Source organism: Apodemus sylvaticus, chromosome 23 (genome assembly GCF_947179515.1).
Source record: "Apodemus sylvaticus chromosome 23, mApoSyl1.1, whole genome shotgun sequence".
Classification (NCBI taxonomy): Eukaryota; Metazoa; Chordata; class Mammalia; order Rodentia; family Muridae; genus Apodemus; species Apodemus sylvaticus.
In genome coordinates, this window is record NC_067494.1 from 25,925,597 (window position 1) to 25,950,992 (window position 25,396).

The 25,396-nt window shown below is 41.3% G+C and overlaps 1 protein-coding gene across 6 annotated transcripts in view; it reads left to right on the forward strand.

Moving 5' to 3' along the window:
* The window catches only part of Phactr2 (phosphatase and actin regulator 2), a 255,526-nt gene that overhangs the window by 133,048 nt on the left and 97,082 nt on the right, over window positions 1-25,396 (forward strand). Inside the window, exon 1 of one of the 6 annotated variants that reach the window (XM_052169356.1) lies at window positions 15,263-15,476. The exons of the other annotated variants lie outside the window; for them this stretch is intronic. Coding sequence (XP_052025316.1) covers window positions 15,431-15,476 — 46 coding nt within the window. The 5' untranslated portion in view covers window positions 15,263-15,430. Of the gene's footprint in view, window positions 1-15,262; window positions 15,477-25,396 lie in introns of those variants that run through there. 6 annotated transcript variants of the gene reach the window in all.

Sequence of the window (25,396 nt, forward strand, 5' to 3'; positions counted from 1 at the left end):
TTTTCTCAGCAGGTTATTTCTATGGAGTATATTTAGAGAGTGTGCTTTTATTATATATAGACATAGATATAGAGATAGATATAGAGATATATAGCTGTGTGTGTGTGTGTGTGTGTGTGTGTGTGTGTCCATGGATGCCAGAAGAGAGTCTCGTGTATCTAGAACTGGAGTTACAGGGTCATGGATTGGGGGAGACACCCAGTATAGGTGTTGAAAACTAAGTTCCAGTCCCTCAAGAGACCAATTAACCATTGGACTTAACCGTTGAACTAGCTCTCCAGCACCTAGATAGCCTGCAGTGATTGATGTTAAATTATAGTGCTCAGTAGAAGGCTGAGTTCTTCTCCTTTTTATACAGATCACATTGCTTTTCCTCACCTTACCTATCCACCTACTTGTGGAGAACAATTTATTTTATTTTCTTTGGTTTTTTTGCCAGAATTTTATATTTGGGGTACTATTAGGCAAATACTACAAATTAAGTGGTTTTCAACAGCACAAGCAGTCACCACCAATTCTGGGGTTTGGTGTAGAGTGTTGTCTAACATCTTGTTCTGCATAGGCCTTCAGAGTAACAGAATGTTGAAATCTAGGTATGGGTCAGTCAGGGCTGTGACTTGGATGATAAAGACCATGCATCCTAAGTCCCGGCTGCCACAGCAGTTCTTTCCTTACAGAATGCCAGACTGATGAATGGTTCAGTTTCTTGCCATCTATGAACCTGAAGGTATCTATCATGTTTTTAGCCTCATGATACATCCATGTGATAACTTACCAACATGGCAACTTACTTCTTACCAGAAGGAAAGCAAGTATCCTGTAGCAAGGCAGGTTTTAGAGTGTTACAAAATACAATCCCAGGCTCATAATCACATGCAACCTACTCATAGTATGTTGGTTAGAGGAAAGCCGTAGGTCTTACCTGCTCTCAAGGGGTCAGTGTCACACAATGGTATGGACACAAAAGAGCCCCTTAGCATTTGTCACCATGCCCCGACTGTGGAGAAGTATATATTATCTCATTGAGGCGATGCTCCCTTCACCCTCGGTTAGCTAGAAGCTTCTGTCCAGTTTGTTAATCTGTACTAATTGTTTGTTAATCTGTACTAATTGCCAGCTAATACCTCCGTTTAGCTTAAGCATGCTAGATTTCAATGCTCTTTAGCGTGCATGCTACATTTCAAACAAATCGATCTTTAACTGGAGATAGATCTTTTTCCCCCCAGAAAAGAAATTGAATAAAGCTATAGCTGGGTCTACTGAAAATTTAAATGTTCGGGTTCAGTAGGTGCATATTAAATGTGATTACGGTAATAGCCAGATCTTCTGTTATTCTCAATTACCCAGTCCAACGCAGGCACTTCTGTAAATGATGTTCTCTTGACAGTTCGCTTTCTGGAAGGCCTTCAGGGAAGCTGTTCCCCAGCAGCACCCTCAATTTCCTTTAACCATTTCTTCTAGTACTCCCAGGTGTAAATGGTATATTGATAAGGATCAATCATTGATTCTTTCATTCCTGTGTAAAATGCTGGGCACTTAACAATGTACCTATCCTGCTGGAGTTACAAAAGGAAATGCTTTCTTAACCATTATAATGTCACTCCAAGTGATGCTAGATGCAAGGTGTGTGGTAGATGAGCAGCCAGAGGATAAATACCACTGAGGAGGTTACCATGGAGACGCAGAGATAAGGGTCCAGAGGACTTCACCTCTAAGTGGCATGCCTCTGAGAAAACAAAATATCAGAGAAGTAGAAGGCAGGTATTGACAATCAACTCAAGTAGACAGATAATAAAAACCTAAAGGCGGGAGAGTCCTTTAGAAACTTCTAGAAGACAGAAACAGACGTTTAAAAGGCAGCGTTTTAGATAATTCCAGACAGAAGGTAGAAAGAAAGTAAGTCATGAATTGTAAACAACTACAATGCTGGCAGGCTGAATAATTGTCTCATTCTCCAGACAGCAATATCAATTTTCAGGTACCAGAAATTCCTATATTGGCATAAATAATGGAATGCGACTAAAATATTCATAGTGCTTTTGCATAAAATGAAACTCTCTAAATGAGGTGAGACATGATTTCACATAGAAACAAGGTAAAAATAATCACTCTAAAATTGCAAATCCAACTGGGAAATCTATGTTATTGGTGACTGTCTCGTCATTAAATGTAAATATTACATTCAGCGTTGGCCCACAGAAACAAATCAATGGATGTGTCCCTGGCTCACAACACTGCATACAAGGCTGTAGAAAAGAAATCAAACAATTTGAAGAAATAGTAGAAGCTATGGGCTTTTATGTGGCATTTGGAATATTTATAGAAAAGCAATTTCTGTAGTGTTTTCTCCTGCTAAACAGAAAAACAAATAGATGCTCTAGGGTATAAGAATAATTTTGCAAGAAAAACTGCCTTCCTGGTAATTCCCCCTCCTCTGTTGAGCCCTTTCCTAACTCATAACAACTTCCTTGTGTGTTTTAAAATTGGAGGCTGTCTACTTGGAGAATTTGGGGAATAAAAACTGGATTTAAAAAAAATGGCACTATTCTGAGTGCATTCTGTGTGTCTGCTTTCTAATCGTGTGATTATATAAATTCCCCCTGAATAAATCTTGTTTTGATGAAAGATTAAGTCAGAACACCTGCAAGCTCCCAGGCCACCTCCTCCCTCCCTCTTTCCTGGCTGCCATCTTTGTCACCTGCTTGGAGACTGTGTCAACTTTCCCTAATTGAGAAGTATTTGCAGTAACTGGAATCCACTGTTTATTAAAGAGCCTTTGCACACACACACCCCCCCCCCGAGGGTTGTTTAACTTGGAGGGGTTTGTAGGCTTAAATTTGCATTCTACAAAATCAGAGCATTTCTTAAGGAATTAAAGTTATACTCCCTCCACACCCACCCCATTTCAAAATTCCTGGAATCTATGAGTAAAGAACTGTTGAAGTTACACCCCCTGAACATAAGAAATTACTTATTCCAGTCCCTGAAGAGATCAATTGGAGTTTTGAAGATACAATTATATGACAAATAAAAAATGTGACAGAGATGTATTTACTCTACAGGGGATAAAAATACGAATGCATAGTTCTTCATCTGTTTTTCATTATTGGATTCTGAGTTATTTAATAAAGTGGCTTGAATAACACCACCAATTTATTTGTATCCCCCTTCCCTCCAAATGCAAAATAATAACTTTTAAATTGCCTCCCTGGTAGCGATGTTTCAGTTCGGCTGACTTCCAGGAAATCCTTTCATCTTAAATTGTATTCACCTGCGTTCCAATTGCTTTTCCCATTCGTACTTGTGGGTCAGTCTCTGAGGGTACATTGAGTCACTGTGCTTTCCACGGGGTGGACAGGGGTGCAGAGCAGTGACTCGTGGGTCTCCGTTTCTAAGCCCTATTTTAGTGTTGCTTTTATCTTTCGTATTTCCCTCACTTCTTCCCCCCTCCTTTCTGTATTTTAGCATCCACAGCTTAATTCTACCTAACTTAATGTACGATAGATTTGGGTGTTCTTTCCTAATTTTTGATAAACACAAAAACCTTAATTCTAATCATCCAATTAGCTTCATCACACGTTTCCCAGCGCTTTATGATTGCTTAGTACTAAAATACTTTACAAGTTTATGATATGATTTCCTATGTTTTCTTTGTGTATTGATTTGGATTGATACAAATACGTAAGGGAAATTTTTTCTTTGTTGGTTTTTATTTTAACTAGACAATTTGGATCATGGCCAGGGATTGAGGATTATATAATATGATTTCTATCATTACTATTATTAATTATTTTATTTATTTACATGCCAAATGTTGCTCCCCTTTCAGTCCTCCCTCCTAGAGTTCTTCACTCATTCCCCCCTTCACCTCTGAGAGGACATCCCCCCTCCACAATTCCACTACCCTAGGGCATCAAGTCTCAATAGGATTAGGCACATCCTCTCCCACTGAGGCCAGATAAGGCAGCCCTCTGCTACTTGGGGGGGCCTAGAACCAGCCTGTGTGTGCTCTTTGGTTGGTGGCTCAGTCTCTGGGAGCTCCCAGGAGTCCAGGTCAATTGGCTTTGTTGGTCTTCCTGTGAGGTCACCATTCCCCAATTCTTTAAGTTCTTAGAGATTTCTCTTATCATACAATATTTACTCAATGGATATATTTTTTTTTCTGTCTTCCTTTTTCTATCAGTACTGAGGATCAAACTAGGCTGTAACTATTCCTGACGAGTGTTCCACCCCTCAGATATATTTGCTACCTCCTCAGTTTCCATCTCTAAAGATGTCTGTTGTATCAAGTTTGGTTGATTGGATTGTTCAGGAAGCCCAGAACTATAAAAATGTCCTCCTGTTTTTGTAATCTCAGGACATTTTGTTGCCGTGTTGGACAATTCTCCATATTGTTGCAGAACCATCCACTTAGCAATTCCACTTACTTTTACATAGTTCTTGGTTCTGTTCTCAGGAGCATACAAGTTTATAGTCCATGCCTTCTTAGACTAACCTACCATTGTATAGTAGGTCTCAGCTCTTCACAATCGTGACCTAAATTTTAATGTATGATTACTGCTGATAGACTAGTTTGTGCTTAGTCAGCATTTTTGATGCAATGGTTATGGCGGTCTTAATGAGGAATGCCCACCATAGGCTTTGAACACTTGGTTTCCAGTTGGTAGTGCCGTTTAGGGGAGGTTTGGAAGGTGTTGCCTTGCTGACAGAAGTGTGTCCCTGGAGTTGGGCTTTGAGAGTCTAAAACCTTAACCCACATTTGGGTAGCTCTCTCTGATTCCAGATGTTGCCTGAGGGTGTGCATTCCCAGCTCCTTGCTGAAGCAGCCATGCTCACCACCCACGGATCTCTTACCCGGATGGAACCATAAGTCAAACTGAACTCCTTCTTCCTTAACTTGCTTTTGGGCCTGGGGTTTTACCACAGGAACAAAACAAGAACAACAACAAACCCAATACCATAATGTTCCCAGGTTTGCTTTCAACCCTTGCTGTTTGGGGCTTGGGTCATGTCTATTGTAATTGTCAAACAGAGATGTATTTCTGGTTTTTTACAATTGTTTAGTTTCCATGTTTCATTCCATGTATATTTATCAGATTTACTAATTTGAACTTGACCATCTTAATTTGCATGTTTTAAAGCCCCTACCCCTGTTTTTCTTAACATTAAGTTACTGAGATTTTTCTTAATTGCTTTCTTTCTTTTTTTATCCTTCATGAATTTGGAATCCTGTTGTAATTTCCTTGCCATTTGAAACAATAATAGTTTTCTAGATGGGGGTGGTTTGACATCCAGAAGGGGGCTTCCCCTTCTCAAAAGACAATGGGGAGGGGGAATGGGACAGGACTTTCATGAGGGGGTACTAAGAGGAGAGGAAGGGCTGATATTGGGTTGTAGAGGGAACAAATAAATTTAATGAAAATTAAAAAAAAAACTCAAGACAAAGCTTGACTATTTAGTCCATCTTTCTTTCTACTCATCAACATCAAGACCTAAAGACGTTAAAAAGCCGTCTGCCTCTGTTCTGTACAGTGTGTATTTGGTTAAATTCACCATCATGTTATCAATTGTGTGCAGTGTTCTTCCTTGCACATCTCACTCACCTCTGGCCTTGTTGCTTTCTTGCTAAGGAATTTCTTTCCTGCTGGAGAGGTTTAAATGATTAAGCACTTTTAGCAAATGGTTGATTTAGTGCACAACTCCTTAAGCTGTGAATTGTAACCTCATAAGGGGTCCCATAACCAGATGTAGGGGTTGTGAAAGATTTGGCAGTCCTAAAAGGTTCCTGAATGCATAAAAACTAGCTCAGAGTCAAATGTGAAGTTGGTAAGGTGGCCAAATGGATAAAAGTACTTATTGCCAGTGTCAGAGAGATGACCCAGGGTTAGGGGCCCATGCCACTATTACAGAGGACCCCATGCCTTCCAGCTCACAGCTGCCAGCTCCAGGGGTACGCAATGCTTAGTTTCCACAGCCACCTTCATTCAGATGCAAGCAGCCATAGACATACCCCTGGACATTGGCACACGCATTTAAAATAAAAAATTAAGAGGTACTTGCCACTAAACCTGAAGACCTGAGTTTGATTTCTTGGATCCACATGGTGGGAAGAGAGAACTTAGGGATTCTACCTGTGCCTCATAGCATGCTCATGAACTCGTGAATGCACACACACACACACACACACACACACACAAATATTTAAGTGTAATCAAATGCATAATGAGTCCATGGAAAATTATTCTCTTGCTATCACTCTTCACACTGGAAGTATCACATTAGTGTGCCTTTAAGTTCTATTGTATTGGGATGTTATATGTTTAAAAATTGCAGTTTGTGTTGTAGACTTGAGTTTCATTTTTCTTTTTCTTTTTTTTTTATTTCAATGAATTTTGGCTTGAGGTTAGAACAGAATTTCTAACAATTTCTGAACTAACCCTAAATATACCTATGCTATTTTGTACTATGTATTTATGCAAAGTAGTAATCTTAGACTTGAGGATTATAAAAATCAAAACATTGATCAGCTCTGAAAACTATTGTGGATGGACTGTGTCCCATATCATATTCATCCAAGTGTTTTTTCTTTTTCTTCTTCTTCTTTTTTTTTTTTTTTTTTTTTTGGTTTTTCAAGACAGGGTTTCTCTGTGTAGCCCTGGCTGTCCTGGAACTCACTCTGTAGACTAGGCTGGCCTCGACCTCAGAAATCCACCTGCCTCTGCCTCCCAAGTGCTGGGATTAAAGGTGTGCGCCACCACAGCCTGGCTCATCCAAGTTTTAATTCTCTGTGTAAAACTAAGCAAACATATCCACATCATTCATGTGCAAATGTTCGTCTTTAGTAAATGCTAACAGTATATATGTACCAGAAAATTGTTTTAAAATTAAGATCCTTATAATTCTTTCTTTGAGGATTATTTACTTATTTCATGTATATGAGTGTGTATGTGTGTGTGTGTGTGTGTGTGTGTGTGTGTGTGTGTGTATATATATATATATATATATATATATATATATAGAGAGAGAGAGAGAGAGAGAGAGAGAGAGAGTATCCTATCTTCAAACACACTAGAAGAGGGAATCAGATCCCATTACAGATGGTGGTGAGTCACCATGTGGTTGCTGGGAATTGAACTCAGGACCTCTGGAATAACAAACAGTGCTCTTAACCATTGAGCCATCTCTCCAGTCTCCCCCCCCCACCCCGCCCCTATATTTCTTATTACTAGTAATTTATAGGCCTACTTTCTAAAGCTGTTTATTTGTAGGCATGTAAAACTTTCTAGAGGGTTTCAGAGTCACAAGTAGAGAAAGTTCAAGCAACCCTTATTTGATGAATGAGTGTTTACTTGGATATACACTTCTAAGTTGAAACTTATGTCTCCATAGTACTAATAATAGATGTGTTTCTGATCACTTCTAAATCTATTATGATTTCTCATGTGGCAAGTGTGCCTTCTAAGTACTGATTAAATTTTCCTCTTTATTCTTCTCACTCAATTTAAGTACAGACTCTAGATGTGGACTGAGTCGCTTTTTCCTGTTGCTTGTACACCGTTGCTTTCATTTCCCACTTGAAAAAACATCTTGAAATTAATGTTCTAATTTTCCACTTCCAACCTGTGCCACTTGCTTCCCATCCTTGCTTTTATTACAATAACAGCTTGATCCTTCCAACTAGTCAGAAAAAAAAATATTGACGTCTTTTATGCTTTTTGCCCCACTTGACGCATCAACAGAATGTACTGGAGTCTGAGGTCATATCTCGACTCCCACTGCCCCTGCTTGGTCTCAACCCCCACCGTCTACGGCCTAGGATGCTCTCCTAGTCTCTCTTTTTCCCCTCTGTTCTCTATTTGGAAGCCACTGTGGTACCTACAGCTGCACTTTCCGGAATGCAGCTGACCTCACGAGATGCCACCATGATCATAAAGTTAAGTCAGAGCATGTCATGGCCTTTATCATTGTCATCATGTACTTGTAGGAAAAGTCACAGACTTCCGGTCAAATGCAAGGCCCTAGATGGTAAATAACTCCTCAGGGATCCCTCAGCCTTGACTCGAGGGCCTCCTTAGGCTCCTCAAGAAATCATACATCACGCTCCTAGGTCGGATTCATATTACTTATTCTTTCCTCCCTCTCCCTCTGAGCACTATTTCCCTAGATTGCCACTTGGCTGACTCTATTCTTCTGGATTTTGATAAATGTACTGACTTATTATATCCATTGCTCAATTTCTGTCTTTGACTTAGAACAGGAAGAAGCTCTATGAGTACTTACATATGTGTATCTGTCTTACATATAGTATCTCCTTTATTTTAGTCCCTATTCTAAGTGCTTTGGAGATATTATGTGTGTATATATTATATATCCGAGGAAGCAACAAATATAGAATACTGTAATATAATAGAATGTTATCTATTTTTATATAATGAAACATAATGAAATGCAGTTTCAAGCCAAATGATCATTAGCTTAGGGACGAATAAACAAACCAAAGTACGTATATAAGGGACAATACTCGGGACAAAAGGGGGAAATATGAATACACAGGATACTGTGGTCAATTTTTAAAAATTAAATGATGGAAGTCAACTGTAAAAGAAAAAAAGACCTGAAAGTACATAGTTCCACTTATTTGAAATTTCAGTAGTCTATAAGTATGGTGTGATGGCTTTATGGTCAATGTGATAAAAGAGCAGGGGGGAGTGAAAGAGAGAAAGACTTCCATCCATTATCACAGGATGGGTGCTACTGGACAAAAACAGGTCAAGTTTTGGCCACCAAGAGAGAGAGGGAGGAGAGAAGGAGACAGACAGACAGACAGGCAGACAGAGACACACATACACACAGGGATGAGGGAGAGGAAGAGTGGGAGAGGGAGAAGGAGGAGGAAGGGAGATAGACACACAGGATGGGGAGGGAGAAGAGGACAGGGCAGGGGGAGAGGGAAGGAGAGAGAATGAAAATGTGTGTCTGTGTTGACTGTCTTTCTCTTTCCCTCCCATTATTCCACCCTGGCCTCAGCCAAAATGGAATACTGCCTACACTTGGAGTGAGCTTTCCCCTTTCAGTGAATATTGTTTACAAGTGCCCTCACAGAAACACCCAGGGAGTGTGCATTAGAGACCTCCTTGGCACTCCTCCATTTAGTCTCAATCAAGACAATCCATCTAGTTGACAGTCAAGATTGACCATCACAGATGGTATCCTGTAATTGGTGGCACTACTGGCTTACCAGAACCCACAGAACTGTTTGCTCCAAAGGGGGTGCATCTTAGGATTTGAGTCTTATTCTTCAAAAAGCTGCAGCAATAAGCAAATGAAAGTAATTCATTCTGATTGCATGCTACCAGGTTTAATTTTTCTTTAGTTTAAGAAGCACTTTACAGTCTTGAGGAGGCATCTTCTCTGAACCACTAAGTCTATGTGGGAAAGATGTCAACGAAGCAACTAGGTTCAATGTCTTCTCTGCTATGTGTTCTTTACATCTGGAAGAAAGGACAGGACGTTTGGCAGTGTCACTGTCACAGTAGGATGCTACACCCCTTCCCCAATACAGGCCTTGTTCATGGGAGGTACTCAGTTATTATTAGTTCATTGGAAACAAAACTGTTCAATCAGGCAGTCTATAGAAGGACAGAGATAGAGTCAGTGACAGATTTGGTAACTTCAACACACTATTAACAAACCATGCATATTGTGCTAGACAGTTTTATATCAACTTGACACAACCTAGAGGTGCTTGAAAGGAGGGAACCTCAGTCGAGAAAATGTCTCTATACAATCCAGCTGTAGGGTGTTTTCTAAATTAGTGATTGATGGGAGAGGACCCAACCCATTGTGGGTGTTCATATCATCTAGGCTGATGGTCCTAGATTCTGTAAGAAAGGGAGCTGGGAAAGCCATAATGAGCAAGCCAGTAAGCAGCACCCTTCCAAGGCCTCAGCTTCTGCCTCCGAGTAGGAGCTGCTTGAGTCCCTGTCCTGATTTCTTTCGATGATGAACAGTGATATATATATGAAAGATATATAGATATAGATATATAGATATATATGAAAGTGTAAGCCAGATAAACCCTTTCCTCCCAACTTGCTTTTGAGTCATCCTGTTTCATTGCAACATGAGAAACCCTAAGTAAGACACGTATATACACATACAGATGAGGCTTTGTCTATATTTGAAGTTGTTGGTATTCTGGAAATAACATAAGTGCTTATCCTACTTGTGTTAAGGGTCATTGTCCCAAACGCCTGTTAGGGTCTGGGAATGTAGGGTAGTTGTTATAACAATGATTAGGCTGGGCAGTGGTGGTGGCACATGCCTTTAATCCCAGCACTTGGGAAGCAGAGGCAATCAGATTTCTGAGTTCAAGACCAACCTGGTCTACAGAGTGAGTTCCAGGACACCCAGGGTTATACAAAGAAACCCTGTCTCGAAAAACCAAAAAACAAAAACAAAACAAAAAAGCAAAACAAAAACAAAACCCACAACGATCAGACTTGACAGCAAACTATTATTTTCTGTAGCTCAGGCAGCTATAGAAAGGGCATTCTGAAGATCACTTTCTCTAGATTAGCTAGTGACTTAAAGATTTTGAATTGTGTGGCAGTTGATACGTCAAATGCTATGGAAATGTGCTTGTTTCCCATATAAGATGAAGTAGAGTAACTTACACGTACTTTTCGTTTTATGATGGAGAGATTTTGGAAAAAGAAATTCCAGACCCACCCCTTGAGCTCTTGATTTTTCTGGGTAAATCTTCCAATAGTTGGCTCAATCAGTAAGCACAGAGTCTCCTCTCCAAACCCATGGCTGAGACTAGCTCAGGGAGGGGTGGAGGCAAGGTATTTTGTTAATCCTGTTAGCTCTTGAGAGGAGACTCAGGAAATAAATCATGTAAAAGTATGTGAACAATAGGAAAGGAAAACTTGCCTTACAGGTTAATTTCCTGCTCTGCCCAGGGTTTGTGGAATGCAGTCATTTCTTCTTTCCAGTGCTTGGTGTAAGGAGAAAGTCCACACTTGTGAGTCTTAGCCAGGATTCTCCTTCTGTCTGGTGGTGCTACGTGTCATGCTAACACTAGTATTCTCCCACAATTGTAAAATTAAAGAAAATGGAGTGGGAGTCAACTGTATCCTCTACGGGGTAACATTTTAAGTTGTAAGCACCGCTTATATTTCCAGAACTTTGGCCCAAAGTATCAAAACCCAGAAAGCCTTCTGTTTGCCTTTTTGTGGTCACAGCTTCCTAAGGAGGCTGCCTCTTGCAGAATGTAGCCGAATTCTAAAAGAAATAGAAAGTCGTAGAAATAAAGCAAAACCAATAAAACTGGAAGGCAGTCAAGTAAAAACGAAGTCACTTGAAAGCTAGAAAACGTTTGCTTATTAGATTTCAGTTTCTGGGTTACAAATATTCCGTTGTCACATGATTAGAGAACCCATGCTGAAGCATTCTTACCACTTAAAAATAAAGAGGTGATGCTCTAATGGTTCCTAGAGGAGGAGGAAGAGACAGTGTACTTACTGTCTTTTAGCAAATCTCGACATGCATAGAAAATACAGATCTAAAATGATCCTTTCGGACAGACTGTCTTTCAGTTCCCCTTGCTTCTTCTAAACATTGTATCATGAGAACAAGATAATTAAAAAAAACAATTCTACTTAGAAAGCCACTCAGTTTAAATTCTCTCCCTCGCCCCAGGCAAGTGCTCGCCACCGTTACAATTCCCATTAGCCAAGGAAATGTGACTAATTTATTAAATGTTCACAGCCAAGTCCAAAATAAGTATGTACATTAACTCTCTTAGTGGACTTAGGTGTGGTCATTTTCTGTCCTGCCTGTTTCCCAGGCCTCTACGGTTCTCGTTACTCATGGAATTTCTGGAGGATTCCATTTTCTTCTCTCCACCATGAGAAGCTACCTCCAAGTTCTGGAGTTGGCGGTGGCTTAGAGCAGATCTGACAGATCTGAGGAAGATGGAGACCCAGGATTAGAACTCATGGCATCTGAGTTCTTCCTGATGGATGCTCAAAACTCTCCTCCAGTCACCAAATTGTATTTCTGCAAAGTGGACCCTGAGCGTCTAGGAGAGGAGTTTGTCATAATCTAGATCCGCAGAGACCAGGTTGATGTCTGCTTTAATTTACCATAGTGCCTTCTGTCTATGACAAGTGCAGTTGTCAATTTGGACACCGTAGATGGCTGAGTTTAATAACGCCCACATCAGACAGGTCAGGGAAATCTGAGTGACTGGGGCAAAGTGTTTGAAAAATCTCCCAAGTTCAAGTGCTTGCTCCTAAAAGCGTAGTGTCTCCCAAGGGAAATTCTCAGTAAATCCTCTCGATTTCATTTCTTCCTGGAAGTAAATGAATAAATCACAGTTCTTTCAAGGATTGAAGCTAGACTGTGCAGCGGGGAGGAAAAAAAAAACAATTAATACTATTCTACTATTTTTAGGAGGGTTTAGTGTAAACAGCTCCTCAAATCCAGTCATGGGAGGATTTAATGGCACCATGCGGTATGAGACAGAAGTGACGGTTTGCACTGAAGGTAACACCTTCTTGTTTCGGAGTCAGCTTGTTCCCTTGCAAGGGCGTTTTCAAGCCAGATGACATCAAATTTTCACTTTCATAAATGGGTCTCGTGTGCCTCCCCCCCCTACCCAAATCCACGGTTAGATATCTACCAGGATATCGCTGAATAAAAAGATCAGTTTAGAAATCAAGGATAAATTCTGGGGACAAGGGGACCTAGGATGAGAAGTTTATACAGATGGTTTCCTCAAATGGGCAATCATCTTTTCTAGCATTTTCCCAAAGAGTAGTCTATACAGAAATGTCAGCGTTTTTCAGATGATATTAAATGTTCCTAGCATCCACTCTAAGCCCATGAGAACAACTCCCAGAACTGTTTGTCTGAGTTCAGTAAGTCATGAGTGAGACATCTGGGAAGGACATTATCTTAAAATACTTTTGTTTTCTTCGAGATACGGTATATCTACTTGTATCTCCAGCCGGCCTGGAACTCACTACGCAGCATACACACATACACAGGCCTTGAACTCATGGTAATCCACCTGCCTTACCCTTTCAAGTGCTGGGATTTCAAGTGAGAGCTGCCACATCAAGCTTCAAAACCCTCTTGTGTTTCACTTTCTAATCTTTATGCCTTGACCAAAGGGAGACTTGGGAGTTACTGGAGACTTTCTCTCCATTCATTGGCCTAAGTTCTCTGCTAGGATAAAAGGTCCTTCAAACACTGAGCCCCAGCAGAAATTTTGGGAGCAGGATGTCCCACCCATGTAAAGGGACCTTGGAAACCCACTTCCAGCAGTTTGGCTGATGTGCCCCCAAGGTAACATAATAAGGGTTGGGAGAGTTTCAGGGAAACGTGTTACTTGATCACTGGTTATAACAATTCCAGATGAGGCCAAGAAGTACGTCAACCATTGAATGAGGATAAGTCTTGAACAAGTAAATATGGATGTGTTAAGCAAAGCCCCCACAGTTAGTACCTCTTCCCCTATAATGTTTGGAATAAGACTTTGTAGAAGGAAAAAAAAACCTCACTATTTTTCTCAAAAAGAAGAAATAGTGATAGAAGAAAACATCGTAACAGAGTTTAACGCTTACCATCTTTAAAGGCTTCTATTGTGAACTGTCAATGGTCAGGATTTATTGTGTTTCCCCCTAACAATGGCTTTCTGTATCAACAAAGCTCCTGCCAGCGGCACAATAGTAAGATATCTCTCCTCTCAGCTTCCACAAGTTTTGCTTCTTTGCTTCTTAATGCAATTTTAAGCAAAGCCATGAAAGACCCAGAAACATCGACTCTCACTGCTGAGTTCCCAGGTGGGATGCAGTCTCAACACGCATCGTGTGTACTCGAAGAGGAGAGGTGGTGTGGACGGTATTGCCCGAATTAGGACTCACATTTTGGTTGAGTCTTTCAGTTTCATTTTAAAAATTGGGATTTCTTGCATTTGTGGCATACCTCTGTAGCAGAGGGCCTGCTAATATGCAGGCAGCCCCCCAGGGTTCAATTCCCATCACCCGCCAAAGACTCATGGTTCCTCAGCAGCTTTTAAAAGACAGCCCCACCGATGAAGAGGAGCCGCTTACTTCACTCCGATGAAACAGATAAACAAGTGTCTTTCAGAACACCAAAAACAAGGACCTGTTGAGCTCTGTAATACACATAAAGGAAATGTGATTTTGATGATTAAAATAGCAAAACCTTATAAGGTCTGAACAATTGTTTTTTATGGCTCAGAGTTCTTTAGGATAGACTATAAAATGAAAGATGGTATAAGCACTGTGAATAGATTATACTTTTTAATGAAATGTATAGATTCAGAAAGGTGTGCACAAGTCCTAGTGTACAGCTTATAACAGAATAGATTGATGCTACCTACCATCCTTCTGTTTAATGTAACATGTGTATGGATACATATATATTCCTGCACGTATATACACACATATACATATATATATGTATATCTACTGAATCTTGACCATTTAGCTTGCTACCTATTACGGCAGTGTAATGACAAAGCTTTTAAATGTATTCATAGTTTTTAGAAACTTGAGACTTAATAGCATATTGTGGGAGTGTTAACTTGGGGGCATAAAAGTTTGTCAGATAAATTGCTTTTGTTGTTATGGTTGGGTCTACAGTGAGTCTTTTGAGATATAGCCAAGCTGAGCGAGAGTTTTAGATGGTAGAGTCAAGATATGCTCAGTTGATACCACACATAGATCATTGTGGACCTCATTGACTTGCGTTGTCCAACGTGAAGACATTAATTTTTTTCTTAATTACAGTTGTTGAAAGGAAGATAATTGTTAAGAGAGGGAATCGCTCCGCAATGGCCTCTCTAACAGGGCAGCAATGCTGCAAACAATATAAGGAAGGAACTAACTTTAAAGAAACACATTTTCCTAAACTAAGTACCAGTGATTTAGTACTTTTAATGACTTTTTTTTCTTCTCAGACCTAGAGGATCCTTTGACATTGAACCTTGACAATTAAAGGGAGTTTTCTGATAGCCCTCCTGCCCCACAGGGGGTGCGGGCACCCAGCCCCCCACCCCCAGCATGCAGCTGAACCAACACCCCTAACTCATACCCCACACCCTCACCCCAGGGCTCTGCTGCTCTCCTCCGCTCCCTGTCGCCCTTGCCCCCCTCTTTTCTCCCGGTGACCCCTGACCCCAGCTAATCTGCATAGAGGAATGACAGGCATCCGCTGGGCCGGCTTGGCCGCTGCCAGGGCCGGGCGACCCGCGCGCGCGCGGGGAGAAGGTGCGGGGACTGGCGGGCGCGGGCCGCGATGAGCGCGCGGGACGCCGGCGGCGAGCGGACGGGCGCGCGCAGGAGCGGAGCGGCCCGGTGAGGCAGAGGCGCGGCGGGCGGGGCGGTCACCCGCCATGGGCCAGACCTCGGTGTCCGCGCTGTCCCCGCAGCCCGGCAGCGGTGAGTCCCGGGCCAGGCCGGCGCCTGCAGAGCCCCGGTTCCAGGAGCAGGCCCCCCAGCTCCGGGCGCGTGCCCCGGGCTTTGGTTTCCCTCCAGATAACTTGGAGAGCCAGAAAGTTCCGAGAAACGCCATTTGCGCACGAGTCTGTTTTGAAAGAGGGCGAAACTTCGAGAGCAGGAGAAACATTCCCCGCGGGCTCCCCCTCTTCCTTAGGCTTGGCTTTTGAACAGACTAGAACTGAATTCTTTCAAGCTTGTCAACTGATTTATGGTTTGTTATTCGGAGCAGAAGTGCAGCTTGCTTTCCCCTTTTCTGGCAGGATGCTAAATATTTAATAACTACCCCCAAAATGTGTAGTTGGTTCAGATGTACTTGTTTTGTTTATGTTACACACATAAGCCATAGTGTTGAGGAAAGCCTGTGCCTTGAGGGGTAAAGTTTGTTTTATGGAGACGCGTGCAACATTTCTGAGCTACAGTACTAAGCTTCTTTTACAGTTTTCTTTTTTAAAAAATTAGAAGGAAGGTAAGCAGGCTGGCATTGTCCCCATGTCCAGGGATAAACAGTTGTTTGTCCACACATCGTGTGATTGGACGAAGAAATAAACCTTCAAAATATGATTTTGAGATTCTTCTGTGGATGATTTCTAACACATGACCTCGTAGGAACCATGCGTGTTGATTATTGGGTGGTCACTGATGGACTCTTAGGTTTTACAGACATCAACAGGATCTCACAGAAAGGAAATGACAGGGCACAGAGGAAGGTTTATAAAGCATTACAGGATGTTTGAGTAGACCGAGTTCTCCAGTCTCACAACCTACCCACCCCCACCCCCAACCTCCGCCAGATTTGTGGAAATGGTACGACTTCATTCCTCGGAATATCATAAGCACTGCTCAGGCTTAGGCTAATGGCCCCAAATAATGACACCTCTGCAAGGGACAGAGAGCAGAATTCAAGGAAGCTTATGTTCTCCCTTGTTAATAATGATGTAGCCACTTTGCTCTGGACATCAAAAGACTTCTTGTTTATGGCTTCTGAGTGGTTTTTTGGGGGGATGGGAGTGGGGGACGGTATTGATAGGGCACATTGCTTATAAGATGGGTCCATTATAATGAACTATTTGTTCATTCTAAGACTATTTGGTCCAAATAAGAAGGATTTTCTCTTGTCTCTTTGAAGGTAGTGTGATAGTTTTCAATCAAAGCAAGAATTATTTTGTGTGTATGTTTCTTTGTTTCCTCACTGGTAGAGATCGAACTAAATCATTATTCCAGTGCAGCTAGTGGTTGGGAAATACTGTCCTGATTTTTAGTTCGTTTGTCACAAAATATTAGCAGAGTGATTATGAAGAAGTAAAATTTGTCTTTACATAAATCAAAGAATAATATGCAAGTGAAGTCTAAGGAAATTTGAGTTAACGTCTATGATGTGAACAATATGGTGTAGAGAGAGCAGGCAATCTGTTTAAATTGTGTGTGTGTGTGTGTGTGTGTGTGTGTAAGTTAAGGAAGGGTTGGGGTTGTGGTGTGACAATGTAGCAGTTTTCTTGTGGTATCCACTTGGGATCTCCGTTGGAGGTACTCGGTTTCCCAATGGTTTCACCAGTACGTTCTAAGTGGCCCAGAACAAAACAACTAAACACAGCAATGTGTCCACCATTTTATTCTGATGTCTTTGCCCTATCAGAGCTACTTTGCTGGCTTTTCAGAGGAGCTTTGCTTGATCTCAGTCATCAGTGGCGTAAATGTGTAATGGTCAGCAGAGATAACAGTGCTTACATGGATTCTTAGTATAAATGCATGGGGGGCAAAATCTGGGGGACTCTGAGGAATCTCTAGCACAAAATTCCAAAGTTCATATTTGTCACTTGTAAGAATCTACATTGTCACCAGATATCAGTTTGCCCCTCCCTCTTTTTCACTTCAGACTTTCCTGAGAGTCAAAGCTCTGAGCTATATCTTGTTTTCAGAGATTCAGAGGATTATTAATAGCTATATCTGACAACAGGGAATTATAAAAATAGTTTTATTGACATATAATTCACAAGCCATAACATTTTCCCATTGAAAGTATATAGTTTATTGTTTTTAGTATATTTGGCTTGTGTAACCATCCATCCCCATTCGCCAGCTCTCTTCCCTGCTAATAAATATGAATCTATTTTATATCTATAGGTTTGTTTATCTGGAATGTCTCATGTGAATTGAACCATAGTGTGTATGTCTCTGTGTGTGCACATGTAAATGTGTGTGTGTGTGTGTGTGTGTTTAATGACTGACTCTTTGGAGTGGTGTGATGTTTTCAAGGGTCATCTGAGTTGTAGCATGTGTCTATTTTTCATTTTATTTTATTGCTAAATAATCACATTATTCTTTCATCACGATTATCTTTACTTAGCTGCTGTGAATAACAGTACTCGAACTCCATGTAGAAGTTGGTGAAGGTATGCTTTTATTTCTCCTGAATCTATATGTGGAAAGAATTGCTGGCTCAATTCAGGGTTAACCTTTGCAAGGGCTCAGTTTTCCAAAGCATCCTGTTGCTCACATTCTTGTTAGCTGTGGATGAAATCCCGGTTTCTCCATCTCCTTGTCCAACACTCGGTGTTGGTTTTTGCATTAGCCATACTCATGGTCATCGATGGGCTTGCCTCTACTTTTTAAAGGTCTGTATGATTTGCATATGTTTTCTTCCATTTCCCAGGGGCTGCTGCTTCTCATGAATGGTATAATTTGAAGTTCATGTTTTGAAAGTACTGGTGTTGTCCTATTAATTTTTCTTTTGTTCTTGGTTTGTGGTGTCATGTCCAAAAAAACCATTGCCCAGTAAAAACCAAGAATATTTACAGATTTGTTTTCTTCTAGGGGTTCTCTAGTTTTTACTCTTATCCTTAGGTCAGTGATAATGTCTGAGTTAATTTTTATATACGGTGCAGTGTGGCGTGTCAGCTTCTTCCCTGGCCTCTGGATATCCAGTGGTCCCAGTATTTGTCCAAAAGGTCATCCCTTCTCCACTGGACTGTTGTGGCTGCGGGTATAGCCCTCCTCCATGGGACTGTTGTGGCCAGGGTATAACTTAGTGATAAAAACCCTTACTCAGCATGTTTGAGACCCTGAGTTCTACCCCAAACACAGGAGAAAGACAGACAGACAACAGAATGTTAATCTATCTTGGCACTGTAGTAGAAAATCAGTTGACTGTATAGTAAGGGTTTATTTCTGTTCTCTCAGTTCTATCCAAATGTCTGTTTTTAATGTCTGTAACACAATGTCTGCATTACTCATGTAGACTCGTGTGTGTGTGTGTGTGTGTGTGTGTGTGTGTGTGTGTGTGTACGTGCACATGCTAATATGGAGGCTGAAGAACAACCTCAGTTCTTTAGAAGGTCTGTCAATCTTTTTATTTTTTTTTGAGACAGAATATCTAACTGGCCTGTTGATTGCTAGGTCAACCAACCTAGCTGGCCACTGAGCTCCCCAAATCCACCTGTCTCTTCTTCCATGGTGCTTGGGTCCTGCCATGCCTGGAATTCTTTATGTGGCACCAATTTTCCTACTTATGCCACACATTCTCTATTGACTTACTTGCTTCTCAGGCCCTTCTTCCAGCAGTTCTGTAGGGTTTTTTCCACATTCATTTTTTTTGTTGTTGTTAAATGAATCGTATAATTTTTTTGTTACTTATACTATTATAATGTTTATTTCTATTTCATTCAAATACGTCCTACTGATACTATTTAAAAATTTAAAACTTTATCTTTATATATTGATTATTATACCTTGCTGAACAAATTTGTCCTCCTAATGGGGTTTTCATAGGCTCTTAATACTTTTCTGTATTTAAGCTCATACTATATATGCGATCTAGATTCAAGGTCATATGAAAAGAGAGACATTCTACTTCTTTTTTTCTGGTTTGAATGATGCTTTTCTTTTCTGTTCAATAGAGACTCTCTAGTTCCGTATCCAACAGGAGTAAGAGAGGGAACATTCTTGTTCTGATGCTGAGTCTGAGGCAGGGGGGGCATAGCTCGGGCTTTTCATTTGTAAGGGAGATGATAAAGACTTTTCAAAGGTGCCTTTATGATAAAATGCTCATTGCTATTCCTAGTGTATGAGGGTCTTCATCATAACAATGTTGGGTTTTGTCAATGGCTTTTTCTTTCTCTACTAGGATGTTGGTATGGATTTTGTTGTTTTATTTTATTAATACAGCATGTACCATTAAATTGGTATTGGGTTATTAAACTAACCTTGTCTTCTTGTGATAAATTCATTTGGGCATAGTATGCCATCTTTTTTTGTGTGGTGCTAAGTTAGGTTTAGAAGTGCTTAATTGAGAACTGGATTCATTGTTTCCAAGCAAAATTGAACCAGGCACACCTTCAGTTAGGGTGGATCCTGTACTCTGTGGCCCCCTGCCCACTACAGAGCATAGTAGACAGAACGCAGGAAGTATTTGTTGGGTATACAAATGAATCAACAAACAATATTCTCAATGAACAGTTTGGTGACTTTAAGCCAGCAGTTATATGAATGAAAGATTAAGTATTTTTTATTACATTTTTTTAACTTCACAAATTACGTTAGTCTGCCTTCATTGTGTGAAGGACAATGTCTTAATCTAATAATCATCTCTTCTCATTCTTTTCAACCTCACCCCATCTGCATTGTACTGTAGACCTGTTCTTAGGAGTTCTGTTCCAGTCTTTTGAGTGGAGAGGTCAGGGATGCCTCATCCCATCCTTAGGAGACAAGTGAATGAAGCAGACAGGGTCATGGGTCACGCTAGACAGTGGTAAGAGCTACCCCTACCTGTGTTCCTAAGTCCCCATGTTTGGTTGAGGTTCCCACTTTATCCATTCTTCATAAAGCAGGAAGACTAGGAAGAAATACGAGAAAACTACACAAAGGAAGGGAGTTTGTTTCTTTAGTAAAAGCAGTGTGCACATGGTCAAAAGTCAACGTGACAAGATGATTGGGTATAAAACTGAGTTGAAGTTCCCTCTAGCTCCCCCACCCAATCTTGCTCCCTATGTATAACCTGGCCTGAACACTGATTTTCATTCGACACTCGTTTCCTTATGTCTTCATCAAAGCAAACAGGACTTACTATACTTACAGCTAATCCCTTTGAATTTTTCACATAGTATGACTTGGAAATAGGTCCATACTAATTTCTTTAATTCTGTAAATGCCTGATATTTTAGTCTACAAATACATAAATTCTCCTTTAAAAGAACCCTGTATTTTTATATTATGCTTATATATCTACATATTTTTCTGGGTTCTTTTTGCTTACAAATACTGTTGTGAACAATGTTGGGATCCTTACCTGAACAGTTTGAACATGTATCATTGAAATCTGTGCAGTAGAGTCTCTTGGTCAATGATGTGTGTGTGTGTGTGTGTGTGTGTGTGTGTATGTGCATGTGTGCATGTGGTGTGTGTGTGTTTTGACAACCTTCATAAAAGGTCAAAGCCACCTTGTGGTAGCTGTTCACCATGAGAATTGTTTTTCTGACCTCTCTCACTGCTGTCTATCAGTTGGGTCTTTCCCCATATACTTAGTAAGAAATAGAAGTCGCTCTTTCAGAGTGGGACAAGTTATGTGCTTACTACACGGACCAGTAGCAGAAATTCAGTCCCTACTCACTCTCTGCCTAGGTTTCCATGATCAGTGATGGCATTATACAACTGAGTTCAAACACAGTGTTCTGCACAAAAGCTTTCTGACAGTTTTTCTAAATATCTGGGGGTAGGGAGTGCTTCTCATTTTGATGTTAAAGCAGGGCATTTGAAGTTCTCTGTGTCTGGATCACCTATTTGTAGTCTTTGGGTGTGTCTCTGGCTTTCTTCAGATTTGAATAGGAAGGTGATAGGTTAGCATTTTGTGTGCTTATTAGATTTTTTGTAAGCATCTGTTAATGGATGTTTTGAACTGCAACTTTAGTTACAGTGTTTCTCATAGAGTCACTTTAAGATCCATGGAGTCAGATTGATTAATTCCCTTCTTCCCCCTGAATTTTCATTTCCTAGCAAAGGGTTCCGTTGCTGTTTGAACTCTGTGGTTTATTCTGGCTTACGATGAAAAGATGTGGTCTTGCAAAAAGTATCTGTAAGTCTGTCTCACTCCTCCAACAGCAACACAATTATACGGAAGCTTTATCATCAGCAACTTGAAAATGGAATAATAGACTTAAAAATATTTGCATTATGTATGGAAAATTATAGTGATAAGAAAAAGACAAACACTCAGAAAACAAAGGCCCTAGAGTTTTTGGTTTGTCTATCTGTCTTTCTGTCTGTCTTTCTGTCTGTTTGTCTGTCTGTCTGTCTGTTTGTTTCTTGGGACAGGGTTTCTCTCTGTAGCCCTGGCTATCCTTGAACTCACTCTGTAGACCAGGCAAGACTTAAATTCACAATGATCCACCTGCCTCTGTCTACTGTGTTGCTAGGATTAAAGAAGTGTGCCAGCATGCCCAGTTGAACAGGCATTTAAAAAAATACCCAGCATCTGAAATAATTACAGCCTCACTATGGGCCAAGACCTGTTGTTCTCAACACTTTCCTGGAGTTAGCTCACAACATCTATAAGGGTTTACTAACTAGTATTGTGTCTCATTTTATAGATGAGGAAAACTGAAACACAAGAATAAAGTAACTGGTCCATGATACAAGAAAACATAAGAGACCAATTTCCACATGAAAGTTTAAGCACTAAGTGAAAAGGGGGGCAATGCTTAGCTAATGGATTGAGTCAGGGTTACAATGAATAAACTCCGGGGCGGGAATGTCTTGTGGTAAAGTTAAAACTAGTACATGCTATCAAGAAAGGAGGCTGAGTGGGCAGTAGTGGTGCACGCCTGTAATCCCAGCACTTGCGAGGCAGAGGCAGGCGAATTTCAGAGTTTGAGGCCAACCTGGTCTACAGAGTGAGTTCCAGGACAGCCAGGGCTACACAGAGAAGCCCTGTCTCAAAAAATCCAAGAGAGAGAGAGAGAGAGAGAGAGAGAGAGAGAGAGAGAGAGAGAGAGAGAGAGAGAGAGAGAGAGAGAGATCGGTCTGAGGCTGTATATTTAAAACCATACAAGGTGCCTATGAGCAGAACTAGCGGTTATACTTGTAGAAGTGTTTTGCAGAGTCATTAATTCTTCACTGGAACAACATAACAAAGGTTCACATGAAAAGTAACTTGGGAGTCAAATGCTATGTATGGGAGTAATTGAGACATAGGCATGTTCTAGAAAAGCTAGGGAGGGCCTAGAGAGGGACTCAGTGGGCAAAAGAGCGTGTGCTGCCCAAGAGTGAGGGTCTGAGTTCGAACCAGCACCAGGACCTATATAAAAGCCAGACCTGTGGTGTGAGCACCAGGACCTATATAAAAACCAGACCTGTGGTGTGAGCACCAGGACCTATATAAAAGCCAGACCTGTGGTGTGAGCACCAGGACCTATATAAAAGCCAGACCTGTGGTGTGAGCACCAGGACCTATATAAAAGCCAGACCTGTGGTGTGAGCACCAGGACCTATATAAAAGCCAGACCTGTGGTGTGAGCACCAGGACCTATATAAAAGCCAGACCTGTGGTGTGAGCATGGCCGACTTTGCCACCTACATTTGTGCTGTGGTTCACTACACCATGCCTGTCTCATGACTGTGCATGTGCAGGTGCACTCGTGAGCGAGCACACACACACACATACACACACACACAGACACACAGAGAACCATTTTTAAAAGATTCTAAAAGTACGTTTTAAATGATCATCATAATAAGTACCAAAATATGAAAAGTAGTTTTCAGAGTAATCTGATGCTTCTTGGAGGTATTGTGACTCCCCTCCCCTCCCCCCCCCCTCGTGGCCTTTTGTCATTTAGACGTGACCAAAGTCAAGGTTTCCATATAAGCTGCTGTCGTTGAACTGTGCTAACTTTCCCCCATACTCGGGGACTCCCAGTGTGGAGTTTAATTCTCTTTTGCCGTCTTGTACTTTGCCTTATTTATCTAATGCAGATAGCTGAAGGGCTGCAGGCACCAATGCAACCCTCTTCCCCAGAGTTAACGCCTTTCTCACTTTGTATGGTTTTTACTTTTTATTTTGGGGCTTTGTTTGTTTGTTTTTGTTTCTTTTTCCTAGACAGAGTATCACTACTTAGCGTTGACTGTCCTAGAACTGTGTAGACCAGGCTGGCCACAAACACAGAGATCTGCTTGCCTGTAGTTCCCGAGGGCTGGGATTAAAGGCCTGTGCCACCAAGCCTCCAGCTCTCTCTCACCTTTAAAGACAGAAAACAATCAGAAATGTGGTTATCACGTCCTCTACCCTGGTACATCACTCATCAGATCTGGCTATGGGTGATGTCAAACATTTATAGATCGAATTGATTTGATCTTCAGCAGTCCGAAACCACACTAACCAATAGACAAGTCCAGCTTTAACGCCTCCTTACCTAATGCAGTAAGAAAGGCGATAAACTTACACCGTCGGTTCTGTGATTTAAGCCTCTTCAATTCTAAAAGAGGGGGAAAAAAACGTTACATGCTGTCTTCCTTTGGAGTCCTTTAGTGTTGGAAGGCTGACTGCTGGCTTCTATTCTTAGGAGGAAAAAAAGATTAATATTTACTGAAGACTCCACTGATGTAAAAGTGATATTGAGGTAAAAAATAGCCTTAAAAAAATAAACACACCCATTCCTCTTCCATGCCCCATCTGAAGCAGAGGGAAGACAAAAACTGAGTAACACTGTAATCCAGTGGGAACACGCACATAGTGCTGCTTACCAAAAGGTTGCCTTGGCCATTATCACTTATCCTAATAAACTACCTTTCCATTTATTTTCATTTCAAGGGGTGGAATATTTTTCCCCTATAATCCTTCTGGCAAGACTAACACTGTAGTCCTTAATCCTAAGGAAATTTGGGTTGCCAGAGAGAGAACTGAAGTGCTATTTTGCTAAAGAGTATCCTGGAAAGCCCTGCTGTTATGTGTTTGGTTGCAGATCCCTGCAAGCTAGCTTGTTTTATAAGGGGATATTAGAAAGCCCGAAAGAGTGGCCCTTTATCCAGTCAGTGGTTCCTGAGAATCATCAGTTGTTTGTAAGGTGTTAGGCAGAGCTGTGGGGGAAGAAACCTACACCTCAAGATGTAGACCTCACCTACAAGATGCTTGAGGGCGTTGCTAGAGGACTGGATACAAAAATCAGGGTCAGGGCCAAAGCAGTATCTAATAAAAACAAGAGGAGAGGGAGTCGGGGTGGGGTTGACCTAGGCGGAGTGGGAACCACTGAACGCATCTTTTGTTTAACCAGAGAAATTGTTACAATATTGCTTTGCTTGAGGCAAGCGCCTGCTGCCTTCTGTATAGCATGGGTTTCACCGGGACAAACTGAAGGCAGGACCAACAGCAGGCAGGCAAGAGTAATCCAGCCAGGTGGCTTGATCGTGGGTGGAGTGGGAGGGAGGAGGGGGAGGGGGGAGGGAGGGGGGGAGGGAGGGGGTATTTGGAGAAGGGGGAAAGGATGTCACCCATGTGAAAGTCACTCCACAACGAGGATTCCTACTTGACAAGTTTGCTTGAATACTTCATGACATCTCAGAGGTAGTGCACCTAAACGGAAGGCATGATTTTTAGACTCCACACCAGCACGTCCCTGGACTTCCTGCGTTTCTTCAAGTCACCAGCCTAGGGGTGGTCATCTTTCAGAGTCTCCATCCTAAACCATCTCAGCAGGTGGTTTTCATCCTGTGTCTACCACCGCCTGCTAGGCCCTAAACCTCCTCTTGCCCGGATAACTGCAGAAGATCTTTGTTTTGCCATTGATTTGCTGCTTGACAGACAGCTAAAGTCATTTTTCAAAAGCATACTTCATGCTGCTGTCCATCTCAAAACTCCTGTTGTACTTAGAATGAAA